Source organism: Clarias gariepinus, chromosome 6, assembly GCF_024256425.1.
Source record: "Clarias gariepinus isolate MV-2021 ecotype Netherlands chromosome 6, CGAR_prim_01v2, whole genome shotgun sequence".
Lineage (NCBI taxonomy): Eukaryota > Metazoa > Chordata > Actinopteri > Siluriformes > Clariidae > Clarias > Clarias gariepinus.
Window position 1 is genome coordinate 2,501,220 of NC_071105.1, and position 27,883 is coordinate 2,529,102.

Here is a 27,883-nt window from a genome sequence, read left to right on the forward strand (position 1 = left end):
GTGCTTGCAGCCGACACCCACTTGTAGCTTCTTATCAGAGGCAGATGAAGAAAAGGGAGACAAGGGTGAGGACGAGAGTGAGGCTGCCAGTTTCTCAGCTGACTGTACACGTTTCAGCAGAGGGGAGCAGGGCGGGTCAGCATTATTTGGACGAGAAATCTGGCGTACTTTTGGAGGAAAAGACTGACCGGTATAGGAGCTCAGGAGCTCAGTGCATGGCTGGCGAGTGGAGAAGGGGAGTGCTGGGTGGAGGTGCTCATGGGGAGTCTGGCGCTGCAGCTTCGGGCCGGGCCATGCAGCATTTTTTTTTTTTTTTTAGGATTTAGCGCCAATAAATTGCGATGATGAATGTAAATGCAGAAGGTTTTGTCGCACTTGTAAGAGTCATGGTACGAACAGTCAACACACGTCCTCGGCCGGCAGCCGAGCCGAAAAACCTCAGGGTTCTCTGGGAAAATGAAAGAGGCGTAAGTGGGAGGAAGAAAAAGCTGAGGAGTTGAGTGGGTTTTTGACGCCAATGAAAGAGTCTGAAACTCTCCATTAGCATGCTGTTCTCTGTACAAGAACCTGGAGTGCTGGCGGTGGTGAGTGTGTGTATGTGTGTCTGTGAGAAAGAGAGAGATAGAGTGTGTATGAGCAAGCTCTTGAGAGCTGTGTGTAGGCAGGAGGCAGACATTCAGACATCTCTGACTGAAAGAGAGTCCAATCCTGATTAAAAAAAAACCTTTTTTTAAAAAAAAAAAAAAAGTCATTTCATTGGTAGCCTTGTGTCTAGACCTGAAGTCGACTTTTTCATTCAGAAAAGCTATGATTTAGATTATTATAGAGTCCTTCTAGCGTCCTTCAGGTTGCTGTTCCAGTAATGTATTTAAAAAAAAATAATTCCCATAACCTGTAAAATGATTTTTTTCTAGACCTACTATACATTCCTTATTTACATTTACTGCATTTGGCACTCATCCATATATGACCTACATTTGTGATTCTCATTATATATTGAGCAGTTGAGGTTAAGGGCATTGATCAAGAGCCCAACGGGGGCAAACTGGTTGTGTAGGGGTTTGAACCTGGGACCTTCCTCACCACTACCCATGTAGGGAACGTTCCTCATCACCAGACATCAGTCTAGACAGGTACTTAAGCTGCTCACCCACAGTACACGCAGCTCATTCACACCGTTCCGAGGTTGCCAGATATTTTTTATGGAAAATTTGTTGGGTCTGTTTTTTATTCATTGTCTTTAAACACAAACGAGAGACAATTAAAACAAATAAAAAATGCAACAAATTAGGGGATGATTCGGGTTTTTTTATGAAGATTGAGGTTTGAGGGATTTGTAAAGCGGTCTTGGGCGTGGTTTAAACACGATATAATGTATAGACTGAATCTTTAAGAAATTTGATCTTGTCCCACCATGACAACAAGGCCTGAAGGCAGAAACACGCTGAAGAACCAACAGTTCATCCAGCGGGAAATAAAAACAACAGCTTTATATAAGTGTGTGTGTGTGTGTGTGTGTGTGTGTGTGTGTGTGTGTGTGTGTGAGCGGGAGAGAGAGAGAGAGAGAGAGAGAGAGACTGTTTTCCTGAAGAACCCTCGGGAAAATCTCAGTGCTCTCAAAGGAGGAGATAAGAAGAGCTAAAGACGTTCCAGACCTTACAGGAACTTCGTTTCCTTTCTGAATCTCTCTGTGGCCTGTAATGCCAGCAAAGCATCATGGGAATCCCCTGCCTGCTCTACCGCATGTCATGAACAATTTATCTGCATCATTTAATCAGTAACCTTCTGAAATCGCCATAACCAGAATGTTTCCTCATCATCATCATCATCTATCACGGGTGATTTAATTCAGGTTAGAGCCTCATCACACACGCATCTCACACACACACACACACACACACACACACACACACACACATGCTCACGTACTCAGAGGACCTTTTGGTAGATGTAAAGGAAGGTACAGTCTGTCCCTCTCGAGCGCTCATACACACCTTCACCCTGGAGTCCAGAGTGTTCTATTGAGGACGTTTGTCAGAAGAACTTTGGAGCTGTGCTATTCGTGTCCCTGTTCCCCCTCAGGCACCAGAACGGACTGCTCCAGATCAGGAACAGGAACAAGCTTCTCCTAAACGCAATCTTACGACTCTTTCTTGTTTTTAACATTTTTTTAACTCAGAAAGTTAATAAGACAAACGCTAAAAAAAATAAATAAAACGAAGATGGCACAGCTTCCCTGAGAGACGTCTCCTTACAGAGAACCAATGAAGAAACACTACTCAGTTCTCAGGGAAGCATCCATCACAAACAGGCCGTCGCTATGGAAACAACGAAGCCTTCATATAAACCTGCGCTGCTCTTAGGGAAAATTAATCAACACCTTCTGATCGATTCACCCGGGATTAAACAGCGCCGCGGGAGCCGGAGTGTGAGGAGTGCTTTAAGGCCCTGTGATTAAGCAGGGGCAGTTAGCGGGGTGTTAACGGACATTAGCATTAGCTCGTGCGGGCGCGGTAATGGCTGCGATAGTAAGAGGATAACTCAAGTAAAACTCTAGCTAAAAAATCTGCTTAATTATGAGCTATTGTTTGTGTGTGTGTGTGTATGTGTGTGTGTGTGTGTGTGTGTGTGTGTGTGTGTGTGGGTACAATCACAAGCTCTTTAAGCACTGATATGAAACTGTTGTGTTTTGCGGTGTTTCACTACAGCGAGTCTACAGTTAACTCCAGAAGTATTGGCACCCTGGATAAAAATGAGCACATTTCTATAATAACTATAATAAATATAATCCTGTACATGTACTGGATTTGCTCAGATTTTTTGGCAAAATAGAAAACTAGTTAATTCTATGTGGCAAAATTATTGGCACCCTTGAAATATACAGTATATATGAATATTTAAAGGGTCTCTTATCACACAGTAACATGAATAAACTATTTTATTCTTTTATTCCAGAAATCTGTTTAATAATTATTTGAACCTACGCATGTGTCCATATGTATATATTAATTTTAGTACCTTTTCATTATGGGTGCCAATAATTTTGGAAAAGACTGTAAATATCGTACATAATAAACCACAATATCCAAAAGATCTATAATTTTTCAGCATGTTATTATAGTCATAGGAGGAACCCTGAAGACCACGGTCCGAAGTTCTCATCCCCTCAGACCAATGAAACTGTAGACACTTTGCATATTTTGTTTATCCTTTAAAGAAAAAAAATGCTTCTAGGAAAATCATTGTTGTTGTTTTTTTCCCCTTTGGTCTGAATTTTTTACCCTACTGTAGAGGTGGGGGATTAATTAGGCCAAGCACTTTAACATCAGCACTATCAGAGCATCAGCATTATCACTAGCACTACCTGGGAGGGTTCAGGTCGATTTTGTGTTATAGCTCATACACACTTGCATGCATACTGTACATGTTAAACCCGATATACATTTAGATCTCGTTAAGGTGAACAACTTTCGCTTTGATTTATACTGTAACACCAACCCGGGCCAGAATGATCTCAAGACACAAATATCTCTCACAGTTCAGCCGTGTCAGTGCTTATGGTTTAACTTCCTTAGTTACATATAATAATATAGTTATATAGTTATATATTATGTCATAATGTTTATGGTACTTTAACTTTTAAATGCATGTGCCCACTGTGCCCACGGTCTGGTGTGCCCAGGCGGCAATAGCTTGTGTGCTTGGACCCGATCGTTGACTTAATTAATGCAGATGTGAACAGACCGCAGTTCTACTTACGGTTCAGTATATTGTATGTGTACGAGAGAGAAAGAGAGAGAGAGAGAGAGAGAGAGTGTTCACATGTGAGTGGGAGGGAAAAAAATGAAAAGCAAAGAAGACATTTAATGAATGAAGGAAGGGGTAAAAGGAGAAATGAAGGAAGAAAGAAAGGATGTAAGCAAGGAGGAAAAAAAAAAAGGTGGAAACGGAAAATGAAAGTAACAGAGGAAGGAGACAAATATAAAAGGAAGGAAGGATGAGAAAGAAAGGAAGAAAAATGAGAAAGAATAAATAAATAGTAAGGAGGCTAGGAAGCAATGAAGTAAGGAAAGAAAGAAGAAAAGAAAAGGGAAAGAATAGATGTGAGTGAGCGATTGAGAAAATATAAAATAGAGAAGAATTGAACTGAAGCAGTGTAGGGAGGAAGAATGGACAGAAACAAGAGAAGGGAAAAAGAAAATATGAAAAGAAAACATAAAGCTGGAGGTCAGATGGAGAAGCTCATGGCAAATAAAGGAAGGGAAGAAGGGAGGAAAGAAGGAAAGAATAAAAGGAAAGTGGAAATGAACAAGAAGAATGGAAAGGAATGGAAAACAAGTGACATTTACGTGATATTTCTCCTCCCTTTTTCTTTTACTCACTTCTAGTAATGTTTTTAGGGTAAAAGTAAATATTTTAGTTTAAACAATTTAAACTAGAACGTGGAGAATTCATCGTATAAGTCTGTTTACACTCGTTTGTATGCAGGGTGCCAATAGTTTTGCTTCTTAATTACCCAGTATTTAGATGTCAGTGTCAATTATGACTGTGATTATGTGTAATGATTTACTGTGTCTCTCTCTCTGTGTGTGTGTGTGTGTGTGTGTGTGTGTGTGTGTGTGTGCAGTTAAACCGACTGTCATCGACGTCGATATCTTCGTTAACAGCATCGGACCCGTCTCATCAATAAATATGGTGAGTAAAATAGATTTCCTTTTTCTTTTACAGCTATGGAGAATAATGTCCTGTGTGTGTGTGTGTGTGTGTGTGTGTGTTTTGGGTCTGGAGTTGTTCTTGCAAGCTCTGAGGTCACAGCGTACCTTTGCGTATGTTCTGAGCCACATTTCCTCCAAACTGCTCTAGATGTCGTGTCTCATTCGAACCCCGAGCAAAAGGAAAAACGCCGGACAGTTTAATAGGAACGGGGAACTAAACCAGCGTTACTGCGGGAGAGTGGTGAAGGGCTGATGGGATCTAACCTGAACGTGACACGTGACCTTGGCGGTTAGTGGTTTAGTGACTGGTTAATTAAAGGGAATAACGGCGAGCTGTGTGTGAGGGTGTTACTGTATACAACAACACGTGGTCTCGGTCCGGAACCCCGGAACAGCTCCTCTGCTCCATCACTCTCATCCTGTGGTTTTATACGCTGTGGAAACGGGAAGGATTGTGACGTTGCACAATATTCTCTACAGCACCGTGATGTCACAGTGTGTGTGTATGTGTGTGAGTGTATGTCCAGGGTCTCTCTCAGAGGTGTCTCTCCAGGTGTGTTTTATGACAAATCCTGCACACGTGATTCTCAAGGCATGTTCTTTGAGTTGTGTTTCTCCTGGTGTTATTTTTGCCGTCTGTTCCTTAGGGTGTGTGTTTTAAGTTGTGCTTCTCTGTGTGTGTGTGTGTGTGTTGTGTTCCTCAGGGTGTGTTACATGACTCATTTTTCTCTGAGTAGTTCTCAAAATGCTTCTCGAGGTCTGTTTTACGATGTTTGTTTCTCAAGGTTCGTGTTTTGAGGTTTTTTTTTGAGGTTGTTGTTTTTACGGTGTGATTTTTTAGGGTGTTTTTCTCAGAGTGCTTATTTCCCTGTGTGTATTGGTAGATGTGAGTCTCGCATGCTGTTTCTTAGGGTGTTTTTTTGAAAGTGTGATTCTCAAGGTCTGTTTCTTAAGGTGTGTTTTACAAATTTTTTCTCTGATTACTCTTTTTTTTCCGCTCAGGAGTAATTATAAACACAAAAACAAAACCACACACAACCATTAACCAGACAGACAGACAGCCAGACAGACAGACAGCCAGACAGACAGACAGCCAGACAGACAGACAGACAGACAGCCAGACAGACAGACAGACAGACAGACAGACGGACAGCCAGACAGACAGCCAGACAGACAGCCAGACAGACAGACGGACAGCCAGACAGACAGACGGACAGACAGACAGACAGACGGACAGACAGACAGACAGACATACAGCCAGACAGACAGACAGACGGACAGACAGACAGACGGACAGACAGACAGACAGACAGAGACTCAGTACTCAGTTTCCAGCTACACCTACACGCTGGACGTTATATCTGTTATCCGTTGTGTTTGCCGTATTTTTGTGGATGTGTTCTTTGTCCCATCTTGCCTGTGAACTTTCATGCGCTCGACCAGACGAAGAAATTTCCCATAACAGATTTTCTCGCTTCTCTGAACAACAGAAGGAAATGAAGTCCTCACCTTTTGGACTCAAACAACAGAAAAAGAAAAGAAAAAAACTCTCACTGTAATTTACTGTTCTCGCTTCTTAACAATCTGCAATAAAGTTCCATTTTAAAACTTTCCTTTTCCATGAAGACCTTTTTTAGTTCCCGCTCGGTGCTGACAGACTCCAGATGTCAAAGCTAACCTTAAATACACATTTATAGCTGATGTGTTCCTGAAGGCAATATTGAACAGCACACAGCTGGCTCAAAATAATAAAAGAAAGGAAGAAAGAAAGAAAAAAAAAACTATTTCATAAAACAGCTGTTCAGATGATATTTAAATTGATTAATTTTCTGTATAAACAGGGGTTTTGTTCCTGCTCGGTTTACAGAGCGCTCTTATTGAAGCTGACATTGTGAAGTTTAATTGGAAGTAATTAAGCAGGTTAAATTTTGTACAAGTTAAATTTTGAAACCATTGACGCTGTTTGTAATTGCCATGCTGAGACTATAATCCTTTCAATAGTTCTTAGTTTAAAGTAAAGACCAAAACTTGCCATGTAGCATCACCCTGAGCCTAACATAACCCTAACTCTAAGATGACGAAGCGCGTGTTGATCGTATGCATGCTGGGATGACGCTGGTTTTATGGTTGTTTTTTGATGATAAACGTTGGGTTTTGACAACATGACAATGGGATAACGTTGAACACGTACCCTAAACACAAAGCTAAAAAAAAAACGACTTGAAAACTATATTAATAGCAAACTGATGGCCTGAGCAGGACTCGAACACTAGACTGTGACCACTAGGGGGCATACTTTTAAAACTTGTAAATGCCTGTACACCACGTTACACTAAACTGAGAGCTAAAAAACACTGCACAGAATATGAAAGAATATGAAAACACTACAAAAGATGTGCGACACGTGCACACGATGTTGCGTCCGTCCTGACCTCTGATCAGAACCCGAAACCCTGTTAGAAACTGAGATGGTGATGGTGGAACGTTGGGCGAGCGGATGTTAACCGGCATTAACGCTCATAAACAGTTCTGTTGTTTCGAGGTTGTAATAACAACATTGTGTCTGTGTTGTTCATTCAAGCGTCATTTTGTCAAATTCATTCCAACATGCCACTCAATGTCAGGGTTTAATCACAATAAAATCTAAATCATAATATGGACCTGTTTAAATATTTAAATTTTAAAGGCTGAGATTTATTACAGATAGGAATTTATGAAAAGTTATTCAATAATTCAAATTTGTATTAATTTTTTAAAATAATTTTGACTTAGGCCTTGTTCACATGGGCGTTAAAATTGAGCGTTTTTCTGGCGTTCGTAGCGTCCGGTGAGCGCGGATCAAGCGGCGAGTGTTTTTTACACATAGGAGTCAATGAGAGTGTTCACACGGGCTTTGGTGACGTGCGTTTGTTCGGCTGCGCGTTTATACGGCATTGAAAAAACGTTGCATGCAGCTTTTTCTTGCCGTTCAAAACCCAACGAACGCAAGGAAACCGCTTCTAGTGCGGTTTTTTGTTGCGTTGATTTTACGCTTCGGAGGACCGGATATATCCCATGATCCTACATGCTATACATAGGGAAATGCAGAAAAGGGCAAAATAAAAAAAATCATTGTTGAAAAACTTACGCGGAAATTTTTGCATTTCTTCATAAACCACAAAAAAACTTCCTTTAATCCGACGTTGTGCAGTCAGAGAGTGAACCCAGTAGCAGCGGGTTTTCATATCCAGTTCCGGACACACTGCCCCCACAGGTTAACACACAAACTACAGTTTGGGCTGCAGGCTGACGTTAGACAGAGACAAACCAACGCCGGTGTAGAAGTCAATCAAGCGCCGCTACAAAACACAACATAAACATCTAGGACGTTCAGAGCGCGTTCGTTTATACAAAAACTTAACGCACGTGTGAACAAAGCCTTAGACATTTAGCAATTTACCCCATCCCCTGTCGAAGAACAAAAGATTCAAGAAAAACAAATTATTTATATATGATTTAACATTTAGTGCTAATTAAATATCGCACAGCATTGTTTTAGGAGAATGCGTGACGAAATTGTAACCCTGCAAAACAAATAAACAAAAAAAAAAAGTTACAGCTATTTGTTCCATTTTTTTCGACAACACAACCCATGAGTCAGGTTTGAAATCAGTTTCTTGATCGCTCCAAGCTAAGCACAGCCTTTTGCACTTCCAGCACGTCATCCAGGATCTTCCACTGGGTTTAGCGGACAGCTGATCACGTTGAAGGCGTGTGTGTGTGTGTGTACTGCACCGTGGGCGCTCGGTGTAACTGCGCTCGGTCCGTTAGCAGCTCTGTGAGCACCTCCACTGGGGCTTGTGGCTTCCTGTGCTCTCCTCCTTTCACTGACTGGACATTTACATGCTTATCAACCTGAGAGAAGGTAACGCCCCGTGATCTGCACGACATTCACACGTGAATAGCATTTCAGAGTGAGCGGGTGTCACCTTCCAAGTAAGAAGATGCAGGCTTTTGCACTCAGCCATGTAATTTTCCTTTTGTACATTCTATTTTTACTTTGCGTTCATCTATTTTCGAACAGATTGCACCACGTTACCAAGACGAAATGCCTTGTTTGTGAAAACGTACTTGACAATAAACTTGATTCCGAGTTGCCTGCCCAAAGCACACCTTTTTTCTGACCTTGTTGTGAAGTTTGTTTTTTTATTTTGTTTAATTATTATTATTATTCCAACTGTAATTGTCTATTAATAAGAAGTACATTTAAAAACTAAAACAAAATGTGAATCTGTAAACAAAATGTTATCCTCACTATTTTTATTTCTATTTTTTAAATGACATTTTAACTGAGCAGGCGGCACAATGGTGTAGTGTTTAGGACTGTGTGGCCTCACACCTTCAGGGTCCGGGTTCGATTTCCACCTCGGGCTCTGTGTGTGTAGAGTTTACGTGTTCTCCTCGTTCTCCTCCGGGTACTCCGGTTTCCTCCCACAGTCCAAAGACATGCAGACTAGATGAAAAGGTGTTCCCGTAGTGTGTGTGTGTGTTTTATATACGTACAAGTCCAATAATAGTATACAGTAAGTATACAGTATGAGAGGATAAACAAGGTGTAATGTGTAAAATGACCGTAATTTGTAACATTGTTACAATAAAGGAAATGAAAAAGTCATCAAAGCTTGCCGAGATTTAGCCTCATACCAACATAAATGGAAGAGACAAACCTTACAAAGATGTATTTTATATTCTGAGGGTAAAAAAGGAATTGATCTGACAAATCCTTCTGTCTAATGCAAGCTATTTTCGGGTTCTTTCGACCCACTAAGACGATTATGTACTGTATAAGAAAAGACAGAGCGACAGAAATGATGTAAAAAGGGAATTAGGTTCATTAAACTTGATTTTACTTCAAATTCACTCCCACCCACTGAACCTGTCCAAATATTGTTGGAGCAGAAATGGATTAATGAGGGGTTTTATGTTTTGAGTCCACACTAAACAGAGCAGCATCATATAACTAAAGCGAGGGGAAGAAAAATCAATAGAAAAAGCTGAGTGTTCCCAGGAAGACATGTCACAGATCCGGCTAACAGGTAGAACAAATCCACTCTGGTCTGATCAGAACAAACCAATAGATGCAGAGAGAACCCAGTTCTTGTTGTAATGCATGTGGTCATGACATCGTTTTGGGGTCACTGTAGCTATTACATCATCAGAAAGCATTCCTGTTTCGTTCAGAATTATACGACATTTAGTCCCGACCGAACAATCTGATTGGACGAGAGACACTGTTGGTGATAACAGACAATAACAGCACTGGGACGTACAACAGCGGCACCTCGGCATACAAGTTTAATAAGGTTCTTTAGGGTAAATTTCGTATTGTGAAACGCATTTTCTGATGGAAAAGCCACCCAAAAAATGGCCAATATTACCAATTTCCAACACTAAACAAACACTTAGAAAAGACATCATTAAATAATAAAATATTAAATAAATAGACATTAAACCTCACTTAACCTTAATTTATGATTTCTCTCGGCACCGGCTGCTTAAAAAATGTAACTGAAAGCGACTCCCTTTTCTTCTTGCTACCGTCCTTGCTAACATTCCTGGAACCCATTGTGTCTTCACTTAATCTGGCAGAGAATGCAGACACAGTATCTGTATGAGTGGGCGTGGTCCAGGTGTGGTCCAGTGGTTAATGACACTAACTGTGTGTCTCAGCGTGGGTGAGAGTAGGTCTGTACGGTCCGCAGTACTGAGGAGAGAGCAGCTGTCTGACTAAACCCACATTCACACTACATGGAGTGTGTAACAAGGTATGAACTACATACATTCTGTGTAAACATTATATAATTTATAAACTCTATATAGAGAATATAAACACTGCATAAAGACTATACTGTATATAAACTATATATAAACTCTCGACACTATATAAACACGATACAGATGATATATAACCTCAGTATATACACTACATAAACTCTAAAGTCTATACAAGCTCATTACAAACCTTTTTTATAAACAAAATATAAACTCTATATAAACACTGTATAATGCTTTATACAATAATCATTTTAGAATTCTTTAATCATAATCAAAACTTTACATAATCGCCATATAAACTTAATATAAGCACAATATTAATTCTACATAAGCAACATAAACTCACTATATTGACTATAAACTCTACATAATCACTTTATAAACTATACTGTACATAAACTTCACATAGACTGAAATCTCCCTATAAACAGTGTATACAGTAACCTCCAGTCACTATAAACTCTATATAATCTCTTAATACTGTAAAAACTGAAAAAATTAATTTAATATAAACTCTAAACATTCTATATTTTATATAAACTTTATATAAATGTATACAGAGCTTATGGGATTTATACAGGGTTAAATACTATAAACACTACATAAACCTTATAGATTTTACTGTATATAGAGTTTATACTTTGTACATGAACTTTGTATAAACATTTATGACGTGTAAAGATAATCAGATCCAAGAAAGATTTACACCTTCACACTTTTATTAATAAAAAACTGAGAGAAATCAGAGAACACATGGTGATTTGTTTCCTTATCATTTGGCAGTTTAATGCAGTTTAATGCAGTTTATTTATACACTCAGTTAAAATCACTTGTAATAAAAAGGGTGAGAGATGATAATGAACCGCACAGCAGGAAAGAGAAAACACAGAAAAACGAACCTCTGATCAAACTATAAACGTGTTGCACGTTACGCGTCAGAAGGACGGCATACGAGTAAAGTTCTTATAAAGTTCTTATTCGTTATCAGATAAAAAATATATATATTTAAAAAAAATTTGCCCAAATTGTTTATAAAAAAAAAGTGTGCCTTCTTTACGTCCATTCAGCTCAAGAAAATCAGATGTACAGTACCTGAAGCCCTGAGTTTGAATAATTACACAGAATTAACACTTAAGTCCCTTTAATTATCATTTAATAGTTTGCTTGTAAAATAAACGTACAAAAAAGGTCAGACTTTATTTATTCATGTATTTCATAATTTATCACTCACTCAATTATTCATTCTTTCATTAGTTATTTTTGTTAAAGTGTAAAACAATTTCTGAAGCTCTGCTTTAAAAGTCACTGATTAAACAAATAATTAACCACTCGAAAGAGTCAAAAGGAAAAGAAATAATGGTTTCAGAGAGAAAGAATGTTCAGTTCATCAAAAGAGTCATTGACTTTAAAAAAGAAAAAAAATGAAATACTGTAGTTACACTGGTGATTTAAAAACTTTAATCACTTTGTAACAGCAACTTTACTTAGATAGATAGATAGATAGATAGATAGATAGATAGATAGATAGATAGATAGATAGATAGATAGATAGATCAAACAAATAAATAAAAAAGCTGCATATCTGCTGATTTGTACTGACTGTGTTTCTGTTTTGCATCATTTTAATAAAAAATATTTTAATACAAAAGACATTTAATGAAAGCATCCCTTCCACCATGTTCTCCTGGCTTGCGGTGAGAAGCTTGCGCCCGAGCCAATGTTCCGACCCTTTCAGTCGTCTACGACATTAACATTTGTAAAGAGTTTCAACCTTGGCAACTTTTATCCTCTGAAATTGTCTTTTGATCACGCCAGGCTTTAGTCTGGACAGAAAAAAAAATCCCCCAGGACTAGAAAAGCATCTTTTTATCGAGCTCATCATGTGTTACACAAATCAATACGAGCAGAAGAAGTTTCAAATTCTTCATGAGTGTGTGATGCTGCTGGAGTGGAAATAATTACAGGTACAGCGGGAACTCGTCAGGATCAATGATGACAATAATGACAATGGTGATGATGGTGATGATGGTGATGATGATGATGGTGATGATGATGATGGTGATGATGATGATGATGATGGTGATGATGATGATATGTATATATGCATGGCTGCAGACAGTGCTGTCTGTTTATAATAATTTAAAAAGTAATTTAGGGTGAAGTTCACTAAAGCTAAAAAATGGAAACAGATCCAGACACTAAAACACTGCAGATATAATAAAGTGAGTAGAGTGAGTCAGATCCTCACTCAACCATGTACAGTACAGCTGCATGTAAGAGCTGATCGGTCAGACGCTGTTGATGAATTCTCTATAACAGCAGCTCTGACAGTAGTGCAGGTTTATATTAATGCTCTCGTTCTGGTCCGTTACTGTTTCTATAGAAACGGCTCGTTCCTGGTGGATGTGCCACATAAACCGGTTATCTGTAATGAACAGCCGACCTTCATGTCTTAAAATAACTACTGACTGTTGGTGTTGTTACTTAATTACCTAGTGTGTGTGTGTGTGTGTGTGTGTTATGTCATAGTTTTAAAAAATCCAGTTTTGTTATAGAATGTAAAAAAATACCTTCAAACTTTTGAGTGGTACTGTATGTAACAAAAAGGTGAGGATTAACTTCCGGGCTCTGGGGTCGAATCCCAAATAGCATTTAATGGAAAGCTAGTGCACTACAGTATGTAGGGTGGAGTGTTTATATTGTGCTTCAGTAGAGTTTAGTTATTATAAGAGTTTATAAGTTTATATGAGTTATATAGCATTCATATTCTGTTTATAAAGAGTTTTTTGCAGAGTTTAGTTTATATAGTGTGCATATAGAATGAAGAGTTTATGTTCTGTGTATAAAAAGTTTGCAAAGAGCTTCCGTATAGAGTCTAGTGTTTATGTAGTGTTTAAAAAGAGTTTATATGGATTTCATTGCAGCTCAACACAGTTTTATTATCTGTAATCATCTGTAATCATCTCTCATCACCACCTTTTGTTAGTTACCCTATCCTGCTCTTAACCCTGTACAATATTACTCTTAGTTTCACTGTATTTTCTACATGATGATTCTTTTTTTTTACCTTTATTTATTTATTAAATGTAAAATACGTGTTATAATTTTATAATAAAAAATACATATTAGGTAAAATATTAAAATAGACAAAAAAGATTGATTAAAAAAATAATACTTTAAATCTATATAAATAAAAAAAAACATTAAAACATTTTAATACAGTGGAACCTCAGATTATGAGCATAATTCATTCTGGAAGGGAGTTCGTACTCCAATACACTTGTAAACCAGATTTTATTTTCCCATAAGAAATAATGAAAACTCAAATAATTCATTCTACAGTCAAAAAAAGAAATACATAAAAATAATTAATATAAAATATAAAGTAAAAATAAATCCTGACAGATAAGTGTTTTCATTTGTGCACGCAGGCGCTGTGTGTGTGTGTGTGTAGAGGAGAGACTGTTTTATCGGAAAAATTAGCAAGGATCGCTAGACACACTCACGTAAGTGCATGCTAATGGAATCACTGCTGTAAAGTAAAAACAAATTAATTAATTACATTTCTGTGTAAGGCAGAGAGTGTGCGTCTGTATGTGTGTGGGAAGCCAAGAGGAGGAGGGGGTGGGAGGAGGTCAGTAAAGGCGAGTGTGTGTGTGCGTGTGTGTGTATGAGTGTGTTGGTGTGAGTGAAGAAGCACGGTGTCAAATTACGCACGGCTTTTTGCTCATTTTTCAAGTCAAAATTTATAAAATATCTTTGCTCATCTTGCGGAACACTCGTAAACCGCATTACTCGTAATCCGAGGTTCCACTGTACTCAAAACAAAAAAGTAATTGAGCTTAAAAAAGAACTTAAAGTATTTGGGTAATATAAAATATAAATAATAATAATATAATATATAAATATATAAATAAATTATATAAATATATAATATATAAATGATCTTTTATTGTGCAATAATGACTTCTAGTTTATAAATAACACTTTGACCTTTTTTTAATGCTCTTTGATTTTATGTGGAATTTTAACGGTTCTTTACGGTTTTTACAGAAGAACCATTTGTAGAAGCTCAGAACCCTAAAATATCTTAAAAAAAAAAGAAAGTTTTCCTTTTCAACGAACGCAGGTTTTCTTCGCGTTCATTTTACGCTTCGGCCGCGATTTTCTCTCTCCCTACGTCGCCGTATTACGGGAATTTTAAAACAAGAAGATTAATGTCTAGTATAGCAAAATGGTCCATATTAAAAGGAGGCACCTCAAATAAAACAACGAGGGCTTTTATATCCAGTTCCCGACACACTGCCCCCACAGGGTAACACAAAAACTACAATTTGGCCTGCAAGCTGACGTTAGATGGAGACAAACGAACGCCGGTGTAGGAGTCAATCGAGCGCCACTACAAAACGCTAGGACGTTCAGAGTGCGTTCGTTTGATCCAAAACTTTAATGCCCGTGTGAACAAGGCCTAAGAGGACCTGGGCCTTACCTGGGGAAATGTGTGGAACACACTCTTAAATACAGTTCACTAATTTCTTCTTAACACCTAAAACATGTCAGGATTTTACCATTGAACTATTTTGCTCTTCATAGGTTCTTTATGGGTTCTTTAAGGTAAAGTCAACAGATAAGTAAGGATTCAGATCTTCCTAGGATGGTTCTGAACACTGTGCTAGAGTTCTACTCAGAGTCCTTAAAGGTTCCTAATTTAATGTAAGGAAAATCTATATCCGTTTACAAACAAGTCCATGTAGATCTTTACTGTATGTTGGAAGCTAAGACCAGTTAGCAATCCCAGAAACCCTTAAAGAACCTTTAAAGAGCCCTTTGGTATAGTCGCTGGATACGATACGTGTTCGGCCCAAACTCCAATTCAGTACTCGTTATTTTCTTCTTAACCTGGCAGGAGTTTAACATTGTGGCTTGTGGTACTTAAAGGTTCCTGAAATGTACAGGAACCTGTACATTTCCGGAACCTTGTAAACATTGTAAACATTGTAAACATTCTAAATGTATTCTATTTTTTGGAAGGTTCTACTGTATGTGGGTTATTTTGTTTTGGCTGGGGCTGGGGTTATTTTGTTTTAGTTTCACCGTTTCTTGAGCTGGATGTGTTGCCATGTGGTGTCATCAAGAAGGCGCACTTTAATTTTTCCAACCGGTGCGCCATTTTAAGTTTGACCCTTTAACAGAATCGCACGGAACTGTACTGTGGGTTTTTTAAACACGAAGAAATGATCATAAATGTACTAATTTCCGTAGACATAATTTGGGCAAATTATTTCTGTTTTTTTATATATGATAATACGAAATTGTATGACCGCCCTTTGTATGCCGTTTTGCAGGGATTGCTACTGATGTGTAAATGTATTTTATTTTTATTTTTTTTACGGTTCTACATAGAACTGACGTGTGTTCCAGGAGCACCTGAACATTTATTTTATTTCAGCTGGGGACAAATTTTCTAGTTTTTTTTTTTTATATATATAAATTTGTATTACTCTATTTATACATACTGTATACAGTACATTTGCAGAGCCAACAGATGAGCATATTTTGTCTATAGAGATTATCACTTGTTTTATTTTTTATAAGCATGAAGAGGAATCTGAAGGGCATTTTCATTCTCATGTTTTCAGAAAGCTGGGAACAGAAAACGAGGAAGGCCTTTTTTTTCTTTTTACATATTTCTCATGTTCATATGAATGTCAAAAAAATGCTTTAAAAAATTAACCAAAGCAAATCATTAAAACCAAACAGTTAAGAAAATAATCTTAAACAAAGGGAAAAGTACAGACAATAAATAGAACATTAAATATATTGTGGCGTGGGCGGGGCGGCGGCTGACGACCAGCATGCCTTGCGGGGATGTCGGTGTGTGTTCACCATGTTGGGGAAAGGTGTTCTGGTTAGTGGCTTAGGCCCTGTTTGTGTGTGGGTGTGTGACGTGTGAAATGTGCTCCAGTTCAAGCTAGTACTGAATTGGATGTAGGCTCCTGAGTGAAGGTGCTGCTCATGCCTTACATGCTGTGTGCTAAATAAAGTACTCCCAGCCATTGCATTGGGTAGCAAATAAGCTCACTCGTCTCTCCAGCATTCTTCCCGGCGTAAAAACGCTACATTGGTGTCAGAAGTGGGATGGGGAATAACGGGTTCGAGCGCACAAAGGAGGACCTTCTAAAAATCCAAGCGGGCCGCCGAGTAGCGGAGCGACTACTCGCGCAGAAGAAGCGCTTTTCTGGCGGAGCTAGCGCGAGCACACCACGTCAACCAACGCGGAGCGGGAAGCAGAATACAGCTCCGTGCGCCGTTAGCCGGCAAAGCGACCTGCCGTTGCGCGAGGCCGAGCGCGCTGAGCCCATATCGGCGGCACATCGCGGCGGAAGAGCCGAGCGACCGCCCGCGGCTCAGTGGTGCTCGGTTCGTGAACCTAGCCGGGGACAGGGCTACCCGTCGCGGCTAGGCAACGAGCAGCTCTCCGACGTTTCGCGGCGAGGCGACGGCGCGGGTGACCGTAAGGAGGCGCTGCGCGAGGCCGAGCGCGCTGAGCCCATAATGGCGGCACATCACGGCGAAAGAGCCGAGCAACCGCCCGCAGCTCAGTGGCGCTTGGTAGGTGAACCTAGCCGGGGACAGGGCTACCCGTCGCGGCTAGGCCTCGACACCGCTTCCGAGATTCCGCGACGACGCCGAGGCCAGGGACCGCCGGACTACCGCTGCAACGTTCTCAGGCCTGAGGGACAGCGTACACCAGCAGCCGCTAACCTAGCGCCGGGTGGACGGTTGGGGAGCCCCGCGGGGCTTTACATCGACTGTGTGCCGGACGGCGTCTTACTGCGGGCGCTCGTGGACACCGGCTCCACTGTTTCCCACGGGTTGTGGAACTGTGAACCGCTCATCGCCAGGCAGAAGGGCCCCGCCCAGCGCTCGCGGGCACCGCTGCAAGACTTTTGGGTGGGGACACCTATGGGGCGAATGGGCGTGGACACTCACAGCCAGCTCGGCTCTCCGATGTCATCTACCGGGTGCGGTTGGCAGGGCGGGCACGAGTTTTGCCCCACCGGGACCGTCTTGCGCCTCACCAGCCGCACGCTGGGGAACCATCGAACTCTGGAGGCCGGACCGCCTCAGGACTACATTCGCCTTCACCCCTCACCTGCCAAAGGACGCCGGTGTTCCCACTGCCAGCGCCGACCGCCTCCACGCCTCCGAAACGGAGTTCGTCATGGTGACCAGGGACGGTCACAGCTCGGGTGGGGGCAGTGTGGCGTGGGCGGGGCGGCGGCTGACGACCAGCATGCCTTGCAGGGATGTCGGTGTGTGTTCACCATGTTGGGGAAAGGTGTTCTGGTTAGTGGCTTAGGCCCTGTTTGTGTGTGGGGGTGTGACGTGTGAAATGTGCTCCAGTTCAAGCTAGTGCTGAATTGGATGTAGGCTCCTGAGTGAAGGTGCTGCTCATGCCATACATGCTGTGTGCTTAATAAAGTACTCCCAGCCATTGCATTGGGTAGCAAATAAGCTCACTCGTCTCTCCAGCATTCTTCCCGGCGTAAAAACGCTACAATATATTTTTATAAATGTCAAAAAAAAAGAAAAAAAAAAGGGAAAAGAAAAACAGCAACAAACTACAAAGTAAGCAATAAAACATATTCAATTCAATTCAATTTTATTTATATAGCCCTTTTAACAATGGTCATTGTCTCAAAGCAGCTTCACAAAAATGAAAGAAATTATTTAAAAAATAATAATTATAAAAAAAAAAAAATATATATATATATATATATAATAAAATTATAATAAAATTATAATAAAATAATAATAAATTGTGTATGTGTGAGAAAAATGTTTCTAGATAATGAGATGAATGAATGAAATCTCATAAATAGAGACAGCAAGTACAGTATGTTTATAAGCAGTGTTCATAAACGGTTGCAAATGGTTACAAAAGCTGTTTGGAGTTTTTTTCTATACATTTGATTATAATAATTACTGACTTTAATAGAGGTGACTTTACAGTAGGGCACCGTGCTTATATAGTTAAGTAATATAGTTGTTATAAAGTCTTAATATACAGTATATACAGTATCTCTTACCTAAAAATCATGGAGGGTCTACAATTTTCAGCATAGGTGCATATCCACTGTGAGAGACAGAATCTAAAAAGACAAATCCGGAAATCATGTTGTATGATTTTTTTAACAATTTATTTGTGAATTACTGTGTCAAATAAGTATTTGATCATTTGCTTATCATCCAGATTTCTGACCCTTAAAGACCTGTTATTTTGCTTTTAAATAAATACATTTAAGTATATCTACACTACTCACAATAAGTTAGGGATATTGTGAGAGACTTAGTGAATGTCATACATACAGTATTTGTTTCACTTCAGACATTTTGGGGATTGGGAGGGAATTGTATTGGGGTGATACACATCTTATTTTGTGTTTTCCATGTAATGGTCTCACTGTGTACAGGTGTGCCTTATATTGGGGCCAATCCTAAAAGACAACCTTTTTCAATGTGGCATCAATTTCAACATTCTGTGGGTATAAAAAGCTAATATTGTCAGTAAGTCATTCCAAGTTCTTCATTTAAACAGCCATGAACACACGACGTCACCTAATGGACGTGCAGCGCCACCGACCATTGTGCGCCTTCGGGTCGGTGGCAGGCAGTCACTTGTTGCTCGTGAACTTGGTGTGTCCCAAAGTGTCATCAGCAGACTTGCATCAAGACACAGATTTACTGGCAGAGTTCATGACAGACCCAGGAGTGGAGCCTCACTGGTGACAGACCGCAACGATGAGCAGTACCTAAGACATCGTTATGCAACTGCCACACAGCCACAGGCCCGTTTACGAGATGCGAGGGGTACTAGGGTTTCCAGATGAAAATGGTGTTTCTTCTCATACATTATTAGTAATATCAAAGGGAACTTTTACTTATTTTATTCAAATTCAGAGCAAATAGGAAAAGCACTCGTGTAAATAACATGCTGCTGCATGATGATTGGAGGAGCTGTTTAAAGGGCGGAACCCCTTTTTTGATTGACAGCATGTCTTAAGTTTACCGTATAAGTATACTGAGTTTACTCCCATGCGGATTTGCTGGTGAAGTGGTACGAAGAACTGCTGCACTCTGTATTGTTTGCTGGTGATATAAACCATTTTTGTTTGTACAAATCATTTTTTAAATAAAAAACACGTATTATAGCGTTCTTGACTTTGCTCCTTGTTTCTGCATCATAAAGTTAGTTCGTTCATATAATTAAAGTAGCTCGTGGAAGAGGAAACTAGCCAGCTAGCAAGCTGTGCATAATGGCAGACGCAGACGGTGCTAATATTGTTGACCTGCTTTTGGCAAAACCATTTAGTCAAGTCAAGTCGCTTTTATTTAGTAGTCTTCTTTACGAGGAGAGACTCAGAATTAAAACATTAAACCAATGCCCGAGACTGATCTGGTGCAAAAATCAGGAAAAAATAGCAGGTCTTTTCAGCTCTCCTGGTATGAGAAGGTGAACTGGCTGACTGGAAGTGCTGTGACAAAGAAAATGTATTGTTGGCCTCCTGACGAAACCTTCTCGGGGAATGGGATGTGTTTGGTCAAACGTGGGTTTGGGGATCTGGGGATCTTTGACAGGACATACAAAAGGAATGAAAAGTGCAAAGAACATAATGAATTTTATGATGAAGGACTAATATGAGCTCCCCCTGTTTTAAAAGCTAGCAGCCGCCACTGCACTGTACATTTATTATTTATTCTCATTGTTATTTATTTATTATTGAGTTGCGAGTAAAGAGAGACTGTAGCTTTTTGGCAGCCTGACAAGAGATTTTTTTTTATTTCACCCGTCGCATGTCTCAATGTCAATTTTCTAAAACATCCTAAATCAACTATCTCCATCACCACAGAGATTCTCATCTCGACGCTTTCGGCTCTCGGTTCTCCGCCGCCTGGCAGGTACGTCCTCAGCTGATAAATGACACCTGTCATTAGAGAGTATCCAGAGAACCCATTTTTCCCTCGGCACAATAGCTGTCATCTCTCAGGGAGGCGAGCCGAGCGGAGGAGAGGAGCGAGCTCGGAGTAAACACTCATTCTCTCTTTGGGAGGCCCAATTAGACTCAGCATCTGAAAATCAGACTAGTATAAGCACCTTCCCTCTGCTTCTGAGTCAAAAAATAGAGGAGGAACTCATCGTCCCATCATAACATAAATCAGCGAGGATTAAAAATTTATTCTGCCGTTGATGTGAGCTTAGTTCTCTTTAAAAATGCATCACTGCCTCTTCTTAAACATACGCTGTTTCCTACCGCGGCATTACGGATAGGAGAATGAGTCTGACACACATACAGTACCATACACACACACACACACCTACTATACACACACGTACCATACACACACACACCTACTATACACACACACACATACCATATACACACACATACCATACACACACACATACCATATACACACACATACCATACACACACACATACCATACACACACATACTATACACACACACATACCATACACACACACCTACCATACACACATAGTTTTAGCTACATATGTAGAAATGGTTCAGTCACTTTATTAATTCTCTAACAAGCGTTGTTCATTTAGTTCGGTTGTTATTGTCGTGGCCTTTTCAACACATCACTGATCCTTTATTCAATGTTTAATGCGCTAAAAGTCGTATGTGCAGTTATATACACACTGACCTTCCTTTCGCCCCTTCTGATTTTTATCTGTAGATACAGTATTATTCTCTCATAAAAAAAAAATCCAGGTTAAAAAGCTTTTTTTACTTCCTTTTCTTTCTTTTTAATGACTTTTACTTTCCAGTGATTTTGTTTTTTATTAATCTTCTCTTCCCAATTCAATTCTTATTTATATAGCACTTTTAAAAATGGTCATTGTCGCAAAGCAGTATTATAGAATCAAAAGAAAATTATGGAACAGAGTATTAAATGTGTGAGGAAGTGTGTATGGATCAAAATGATCAGATCGTTCCTGATGAACCAGCCAAGTATGACGGTGCTGAGGTAATAACTTCCTGAGATTGGAACAGAAAGAAACCTCGAGGGCATCCCTGGGTCACGGAAACACCAGGCTTCACCCTCAGCCTCCGTTCCCAATCATCCGAACTCTAAGCATGCACCTGATTCACATTAGCAACACACTTTATATACACCTGACGTCCCCTCACTCAGCATCTGACCTCACACATGGAAACAGACTCCGCAACGTACCTGATCAAGCTTCGCTTCCTGTCCTAATATCATCTCCTTGTTCAACGCCTCGTCTCCTGGTTCCCCGTCTCGTCTCCTGGTTCCCCGTCTCGTCTCCTGGTTCCCCGTCTCGTCTCCTGGTTCAACGCCTCGTCTCCTGGTTCCCCGTCTCGTCTCCTGGTTCCCCGTCTCGTCTCCTGGTTCAACGCCTCGTCTCCTGGTTCAACGCCTCGTCTCCTGGTTCAACGCCTCGTCTCCTGGTTCCCCGTCTCGTCTTCTGGTTCAACGCCTCGTCTCCTGGTTCAACGCCTCGTCTCCTGGTTCAACGCCTCGTCTCCTGGTTCAACGCCTCGTCTCCTAGTTCCCCGTCTCGTCTCCTGGTTCCCCGTCTCGTCTCCTGGTTCAACGCCTCGTCTCCTGGTTCAACGCCTCGTCTCCTGGTTCCCCGTCTCGTCTTCTGATTCAACGCCTCGTCTCCTGGTTCAACGCCTTGTCTCCTGGTTCAACGCCTCGTCTCCTAGTTCCCTGTCTCGTCTCCTGGTTTAACGCCTCGTCTCCTGGTTCCCCGTCTCGTTTCCTGATCCCAGTTTGTTCCATGTTCTACGTCTCCACTGTTCATCTTCCCTAGACCACCAGCTTCAGCATCCACACAGGAAACAGAAATAAGTCATTACCTAGGTCTTTTCGGTCCCAAATCGTTTGTTCCTTTGTCACGTGACTCCTATAGACACTATGCGGTGCAATATATTCAAAAGAACGAATGACTCAGATTAGAAGATATAAGAGGTGAGCTGCTCATTCTGTTTATTATAATATGTCCTTAGTTACGTTGGAATATTTTCATAACTGAAACTATAGCCAAAAGTTGTGTATGTAGACATATTGGGGGTATTTTTATCGAAAACGCAACATTTTAATTTATTTCTAATAAAAAAAGAACGAAATGACTCAAAAAAAGATTCGTTTATTTTGATGAACGAGATTCAAAGAACCGAGTCACTAAAATTATTCTAACTTCCCATCACTAATATGGACGTACGTGGATGACTCCGGTCTCTCAGGTTGTGTGTTAAGCTGATGAAACGGTGAACTTTGTGAAGAAACAGATCTTTTATTCCGAACAGAGACTCAGTGTTTAATTGATTCCTCACTGGTGTTTATGTCAGGCTTCAGTTATCGACGCCGTCCGAGATCTTGCCATGATGAACGCTGTAGGTCACACACTCAGGTGCATCTCATCTACACTGTGTGTGTGTGTGTGTGTGCAGGTGTTTATTAATGAATCACACAGCAACAGAGATGTTTCTCATTAAGAGGATGCAACATGGCCGCCGACCGGCAGCTATTTTTAACACCAGCTGCATTTCGCTGTATCCATGGCAACCGAGTGGAGGAAATCCTTCAGCATGACACCTAGTGATAGAGGCAGACTGGCAAGAAACACACACACACACACACACACACACACACACACACACACACACACACACACACACACACACACACACAGAGTCATATGCATTTAATGAGACCTCACACTCATTTGGAGTTCTTTAAGAAAAACAGTGAGAGAACCAGGCAGCAGATTTGTTTCCTTTCTTCCTTCTTTCCTTTTATCTTATTTCCTCCTTTTTTTTCATTTCATCTTGTTTATTTTTTCTCCCCTTCTTTCTTGTGTTTTGCTTTGTTTTCTTATCTTCTCCATGTATGATGTACATTTAAATTTAGGCATTTGGCAGGCGCTCTTATCCAGATGTACAGTGGAACAGTGGTGTGTCTCCTTCACATGGTCTCAGCTATGTAGATAAAGTGTCACATGTAAAGGCACACCCCTGGACAGGTTCTTGTTAAAGCATATGAGAGGTGTGTGGGTGTCTCACTGTCAGAACTCATGAGTGTGTGTGTGTGTGTGTGTGTGTGTGTGTGTGTGTGTATGTGTGTGGTGGGGAAACCTCTTTTTTGCAGAGACTGCCAGTCTGTCTCCATCTCTCTCTTACATACACACACAAATACATAGACAGTAAAGAGCTGTATGACTCACACTGTGTGCTGTAATCATCTGCCATCTGTACACACACCTGGATTTATGATAATTCACTTGAGTGCTTAGGACAGATCCTGGACATGAACACTAAATTCCTCCCATCCTATGCAACTCAGAGAGAGACACCTTCAGCAGATCCTAAGCAGATCAGATGAACACCTTCTGCAGAACCTCAGCAGATCAGATGAACACCTTCTGCAGAACCTCAGCAGATCAGATGAACACCTTCTGCAGAACCTCAGCAGCTCAGATAAACACCTCCTGCAGAACTTCAGCAGCTCAGTACTAATGCTTGGGGTTAAATCATAGTAAATGATTATTGTCTCCTGCGTGCATATCAAACCTGAAAGATCTCCAGGTCCTTAGATCTCTCGAAAGCGCTACTCATTGGTAAGGAGGAAGTGATGGATAGCTGCAGAGTTCTGTGGCCCTGAGAAGGTGGAGAACAAGTAATTAGAGGTAATCCCTTTTTGATGGACTCGTCATTATCCTGTTAATCTGCAGATCAGACTGTGCAGGACAGATGATGTTAACCGATACCTTATAATCCAGCATTAATCCTCAGGAAGCTCACAGAAGACAAACGTAGTGGTTCCACGTCTTCACGTTTCAATCGCTGACAGATGAAGATATTTCTGTGAAACAGATCGGACCTGTTGCAGAGCGATCGTCGGTGTAACTAGCGGTTTATTTTCCAGGACAAACCCGGACTCAGACTTTCTCTCAGCCTGGAAAGCTCCTGAGGCTAATTCTGAGGATTTAGAAGATGATACGGCAAATTAAGTACTTATTATATACGCATTAAGAGCGGCAAAGTGATCATTATGCACATATTACCGTCACAGCGGCTGTACAGACCACCAGCAGCCATCAACTCCCTCGTCTACATTGTTAACACGAGATGCGTTTACTCATGACCATCGCTAACGCTCCACTCAGAGGCTCACAAAGTTTCACGTCACGGATGTCTGGATGTATTAAAGACACACTCGTATAAAAACCAGCGGAACGTGTGTGTGTGTGTGTGTGTGTGTGTGTGCTGATCTAACAGCAGGTTCTTCTGAGGATAGGATCAAAATAACACACGGTTTGTGAGTTTGAAGTAAAGGGATCGTTCCATTCCTTTAAAGTTCAGCTTAAAATAATCCTGACGTGCATGGAAGTACATTAGATTGTTGGTCGTTCTACATTTTCCTGTTTAGCACAGCGAGTGTGAAGGTTGTTAGGAAGATTCTGTAGAGCCACTGAGCTAAATCAAGTGTCTTTAGCTGCAGTGTATTAAGCACTATTATAACTTTTTTTTTTTTTTTTTTACTGGAAGCATCTGGCTAACCATAACTAGCCGTATGGCTAATTTAAACTAGCTGTATGAAAAACAAGAAACATTTATATGGCTAAAAGGAACTAGCCTATAGCTAAGTGGAACTAATCTTATGGATAACTGGATATAGCTGTATGGCTAACCAGAACTAGCCGTATGGCTAACTGAAACTACCATATGGTTAAGTGGAACTAGCTGTATGGCTAATGGGAACTAGCCTTATGACTAATTAGAACTAGCCATGCTGCTAAGTAGAATTACCCTTATGGCTAACTGGAACCAGCCATATTCAATTAAATTTTATTTTCATAGCGCTTTTACCAATTGACATTGTTGCAAAGCAGCTTCACACGATCTGACTAACCAGAACTAGCTTTATGGCTTCCAAGAACTAGACATTCTGCTAAGTCATGGGAATGGGAAACTAGCTGTATGGCTAACTGAAACTAGCTATATTACTAACCAGAACTAGCCATAAAACTAAGTGGAACTAACTATATGAATAACTGGAACTATCCATATGGTTAACTGGAACTAGCCATAGGGCTAAGAGGGACTATGGAAATCTGGAACTAGCTGTATGGCTTTTTTTCAGTGAAAGACTTATATAACTTACAGTAATGGAGGTGAATACTTATGCAAACTCAAACAGTTTTCCATGCTATATTGGATTCCTCCCACTTTAACATTTTCATTCTTCAGCATGACTTTATTCAAACCCGTGGAGATCTTCATTGGTGGCTCCTGAATGCGTTCAGATTTGAATTCATGTCTTTACTACACCAGTTCTCATGTGTTTCTCCCCATTCCCTGGTTGTTAAGACCCTGATGGAGGAAAGGTTGGGGGTTTTAGGCTGGGTGCAGAAGCCTGAATAGGCTTAAAGTCTCTTAATCATTAGAGTGCACATTGTTCAGTCTATTTTAGGTCGCGATTTGTTCATTATCTGGAAAGGCTGTTCAGGGCAGAATGTCTAATTCCACCGGTCACGTCTGATTCATGCTGTTTGAGACCTGATCATCTCTCTCATCACATCACAGTGCTGATTCTCAGAGAGCGGATGTCAGGGCTAAGAGCTGTATATTAAGGGTTTTTTCACACAGCAGGCTAAAAATGTTACCTGATTTAATTTGTTTGTCGCATTTGCACTCAGATTTACATTAGTTATTTTGCAAGTACGATGAGTAGAGCGGGACAGAATTCACTGAGACGGGGGGGATTTTTTTGTTGTTGAGATTTTAACTTTGATTCATGCTTAGACTACTAATAAGGAGATATGTCATGTCTTTATTTCTCTCCAAGCAAACAAAAATTTAAATAAAGCAAAACCCTTTCAAACTGTCAGAAGTTACAGAAGGGTCATTTTCATTGAAATGAGGTGAAATTATTAAAACCTCAATTATACAGACCATTTGCAACTCAAAACAGAAACGTTAAGAACATTTATGCTACTTAATGACTAATCTATCGTAGTGTTATGATAGATTCATAACATATTGCTATCATATAGCTTTACTCCTTTTGAGTACTGTACATTATTGGATTTTGTCAAAAACATAAAAACCATGAAAGTTCATGCAAATTCAAGAACATTTTGTGAGTGTCTCGTTTGAATAAACTATATTTTATTTTGTATGAATGTGAGTGTCTTGTGTGAATTTAAGAGCCATTTGTGTGAATGTGAGTGTCTTATGTGAATTCATCATACAGTATGAATGATTCTTGTGTGATTGCGAGAGCATATAGTCAGAAGGTGAATGCCATGTGAAAGTGACGTACTGTATGTGAGTGTATTGTGTGAATATGACTGGTTTGTGTAATTGCAAGAGGTTATTGTGTGAATGTAAGCATATTTTTGTGAATATGAGCGATCTTAGAGTGTTGATGCATCTGTAATGTCGCTGTTCTCCGTGATGGTGATGGAGGCTAAAGCCAGGGTAGGATGCTGCAGGATCCTCAGCGCTCCGAGCGCAGGACTGTGCTGGTGGCGTTTAAGGAAGCCGTTTGTTTAAATCAGTCTAAAAGAGGAAACTAGGTCAGAGTGGAGGGAAGCCGCTGCATCTCACTTACAGATCCCGGGTTCTTTATTCCACACCCAGCTCGTTAATCAGCCATACAATCACACACTGCTGTAAATAAACCATGCAGGCAGCTCAGAGCGAAGGTAGGAAGAGACAGAGTGAGTGTCTCTGACGAGCTCCGCCCCCTCTCTCAGACAGGACATTAGTATTAGCAGAGTTAGTAAAGTAACTTTTCCTCATCAGCCAGAATTTGCATGTCGGAGTCAGCGAGGAGCCAAAGAGGAGCTCAGAGTGAAGGAAAACGAAGCAAACAACTTCCTGCCGAACAGCGATTAGAATAAAGCACTGAGTACAGCGGTGCAGAAAACATGCGCCGGTCTCATTGACCCGTCCACAGCATCTGCTTCTGGAACAAACAAACACACACTTTAGACAATACACAGTTTATGTTTCACACATAATTAAAAAATCTCTCCTGCCTTCACTCATTCTTTTTTCCTTTTCCCCTACTTTTTTGTATCTTTTCTTTTAAGTTAACTTCTCATGATATATTTCCTCAACTCTTTTTTATTAGTTTTTTTTTAAATTCAATATTTTATTCCTGTCTAGTTTTTTTATTATTTTTTTTGCTCGCCCATATTTTTTACCTTTCTTTATTCCGTACTCCCATCATTAATTCCATATCCCTTTATTATTATTTATTTTTATTTATTTCAATTTTTTGCTCT

At 40.3% G+C, this 27,883-nt stretch overlaps 1 protein-coding gene across 2 annotated transcripts in view; it reads left to right on the forward strand.

The window, feature by feature from the left end:
* LOC128526583 (gamma-aminobutyric acid receptor subunit gamma-3) overlaps positions 1-27,883 on the forward strand; it is a 137,693-nt gene that overhangs the window by 44,432 nt on the left and 65,378 nt on the right. For both annotated transcript variants that reach the window (XM_053498585.1, XM_053498584.1), the window contains exon 3: positions 4,628-4,695. In XM_053498585.1, coding sequence (XP_053354560.1) covers positions 4,628-4,695 — 68 coding nt within the window. The remainder of the gene's footprint in view (positions 1-4,627; positions 4,696-27,883) is intronic.